Source organism: Palaemon carinicauda, chromosome 14 (genome assembly GCF_036898095.1).
Source record: "Palaemon carinicauda isolate YSFRI2023 chromosome 14, ASM3689809v2, whole genome shotgun sequence".
Classification (NCBI taxonomy): domain Eukaryota; kingdom Metazoa; phylum Arthropoda; class Malacostraca; order Decapoda; family Palaemonidae; genus Palaemon; species Palaemon carinicauda.
This window is the reverse complement of record NC_090738.1, coordinates 29,662,770-29,665,269: the sequence shown is the minus strand read 5'-3', so window position 1 is coordinate 29,665,269 and position 2,500 is coordinate 29,662,770. Positions and strand designations below refer to the sequence as shown.

At 40.9% G+C, this 2,500-nt stretch overlaps 1 protein-coding gene across 1 annotated transcript in view; it reads left to right on the top strand.

Annotated features, from left to right (window-relative positions):
• LOC137652714 (coiled-coil domain-containing protein 1-like) overlaps nt 1-1,610 on the top strand; it is a 27,148-nt gene extending 25,538 nt beyond the window's left edge. The window contains exon 3 of the mRNA XM_068386117.1: nt 1,571-1,610. Coding sequence (XP_068242218.1) covers nt 1,571-1,610 — 40 coding nt within the window. The remainder of the gene's footprint in view (nt 1-1,570) is intronic.
• Nucleotides 1,611-2,500: the final 890 nt, after the last annotated feature.

The following is a 2,500-nucleotide window of genomic DNA, read 5'->3' as shown; positions in this document are numbered from 1 at the left end:
CAATAAAATGGTGTTAACTTGTACTTCTGGCGAGTTTTATACCTTTTGTTTCTGGAGTGTTATCATCCAATCGACGGTATTTTCACTTCGTCACCTCCTTTATTCGTGGTTTCCGCTGTTTTTTTTTGTTTTGTTTTTTTTTCATAGCAATTTTTCTCGTTTTTCCTTTAATAACTTCTACCAGTATTTCCTTTGTTTTTTTTATTTTTTAACCATATCTAACTGGGATAGTTAGCGGAAAAGTATAAGTCATTTGTACTCTCTCTCTCTCTCTCTCTCTCTCTCCTCTCTCTCTCTCATTTGAAATCTATATGTAACTGTAAACTTAAGTCCTGGTATTATTCCTGCAATATTCGGAGCCCGTGTTGAATCTCTCTCTCTCTCTCTCTCTCTCTCTCTCTCTCTCTCTCATTAGTAAATTTACATGTAACTGTAAACTCAAGTCCTTGTATTATTCCTGCAATATTCGGAGCCCGTGTTGAATCTCTCTCTCTCTCTCTCTCTCTCTCTCTCTCTCGCTCTCTCTCATTAGTAAATTTACATGTAACTGTAAACTCAAGTCCTTGTATCATTCCTGCAATATTCGGATCCTCTGTGTTGGATGCACTCTCTCTCTCTCTCTCTCTCTCTCTCTCTCTCTCTCTCACTTGAAATTTACATGTAACTGTAAACTCAAGTCCTGGTATTATTCCTGCAATATTCGGATCCTCTGTGTTGGATGCACTTTCTCTCTCTCTCTCTCTCTCCCTCTCTCTCTCTCTCTCTCTCTTTACATGTAACTGTAAACTCAAGTCCTTATACTATTGAACTATTCCTGTAATATTAGGAACCTCTGCGTTGAACGCATGCTCTCTCTCTCTCTCTCCCTCTCTCTCTCTCTCTCTCACGGCTTCACAGGTTTTTTTAAGCACGTCATCAAGACTTCATCACTTAAAGCAGCTCATGATTGATGATGATAACGTTCATTCGAGTATTTTTTTTTTCATCATGAATATGATGAAGTATGCGCGCCTTACGGCCATGTTACGCAAGGCAAATACAGACTGTGGCGTTTGTGCGTACAGTATATAATAACAACTAAATATATCCCAAATAGTTTTGTTTTGTATATATATTTACGCATGCGAAGTAGGAGAGGCCATGTATTTCTAATTATTCATTTATTGTACGGAGAAGTTAGTATGTTAATTTACAAACAGACACACGCAAACAAACAAACACACACACAAACGCGCACACACACACACACACATACATATATATATATATATATATGCGTGCAAGTATGTACATATATACATACACACACATACGCATATATATATATATATATATACATATATATATATATTATATATATATATATATATATATATAGTTTACATGAATATATCTTGTTTTAGTGTGTGTGTGTGTGTCCACATACAAACTTTCATCCAAACATCCACAGCCTTAGAATATCAAGACATTAAGGTGCAAAATGAAAACAAGTGAGAGCATCTTTTACCTGACGCTCTGTTTACACGATTGTAACCCCTATGATTTATACCTCTCATATACCCATCAACAGAAGTAAAGTAAGTGATGTGGAAGAGGATATAAGGAGATAGGGAGGGAGGGAGAGAGAGAGGTTGGCATGGGGAAGAGGGAGGGAACTAGAGAATTTACCTCCAGTAGAGTGGCGAGGTAAAAAGAGAAGAGAGATATTAAAGTGCGAGTTATGGAGACACTGCAAATAAAAGGGAAGATGGATGTATGGCCTGATTGGTAATGTCTTTGCTTGGTGGTTGCCAGTCGGGGGTTCGAGTCCTGCTCAGACTTGTTAGTTCCTTTAATGTCTGCAACCTTACCAACCTTGTGAGCTAAGGTTAGGGGGAGCCTACAGGTCTGTCTGCTGAGACATCAGCAGCCACTGCCTGGTCCTTCCTGGTCCTAGCTTGGGTGGAGAGGAGGCTTGGGCGCTGATCATATGTATATATGGTCAGCCTCTAGGGCATTGTCCTGCTTGCTAGGGCAATGTCACTGTCCCTTGCCTCTGCCATTCATGAGCGACCTTTAAACCTTTAAATGATGGAGAAGGAATTAAATAAGGAAGGGATAGGGGTAGGTCTTGGACCAGTGGGGGCTGTTGGGGGGATATAACCCCCCGTTAGGAGAGTCTGTCTCCTAATGTCGATTTGGGGCGATAGGAACCTTGATGGGAAGCTGTCATGTTAACGTTCGGTCTTAATGGCTCGAACTGTTCCATCTCGATTTACTGTTTGAGGTCATTAGACTGTCCGTCTGTTATCCGGCGGCCAGCGGCGGATGGCAAAGGGGAGCGGACGTAGATGGATACAGATGACTACGCGGATAAGGGGGATAAATGGATCGCTTTATGAAGTTACGGATGGAAAGTGACTCCGGCGTGATTGCTCAGCATGTTGTTCTTTATGGGGATTTGATCTGCGCTTCGTACGTAGGGAAATTAAGGGAGAGGTGACTTATGGTCCTGTCTTTA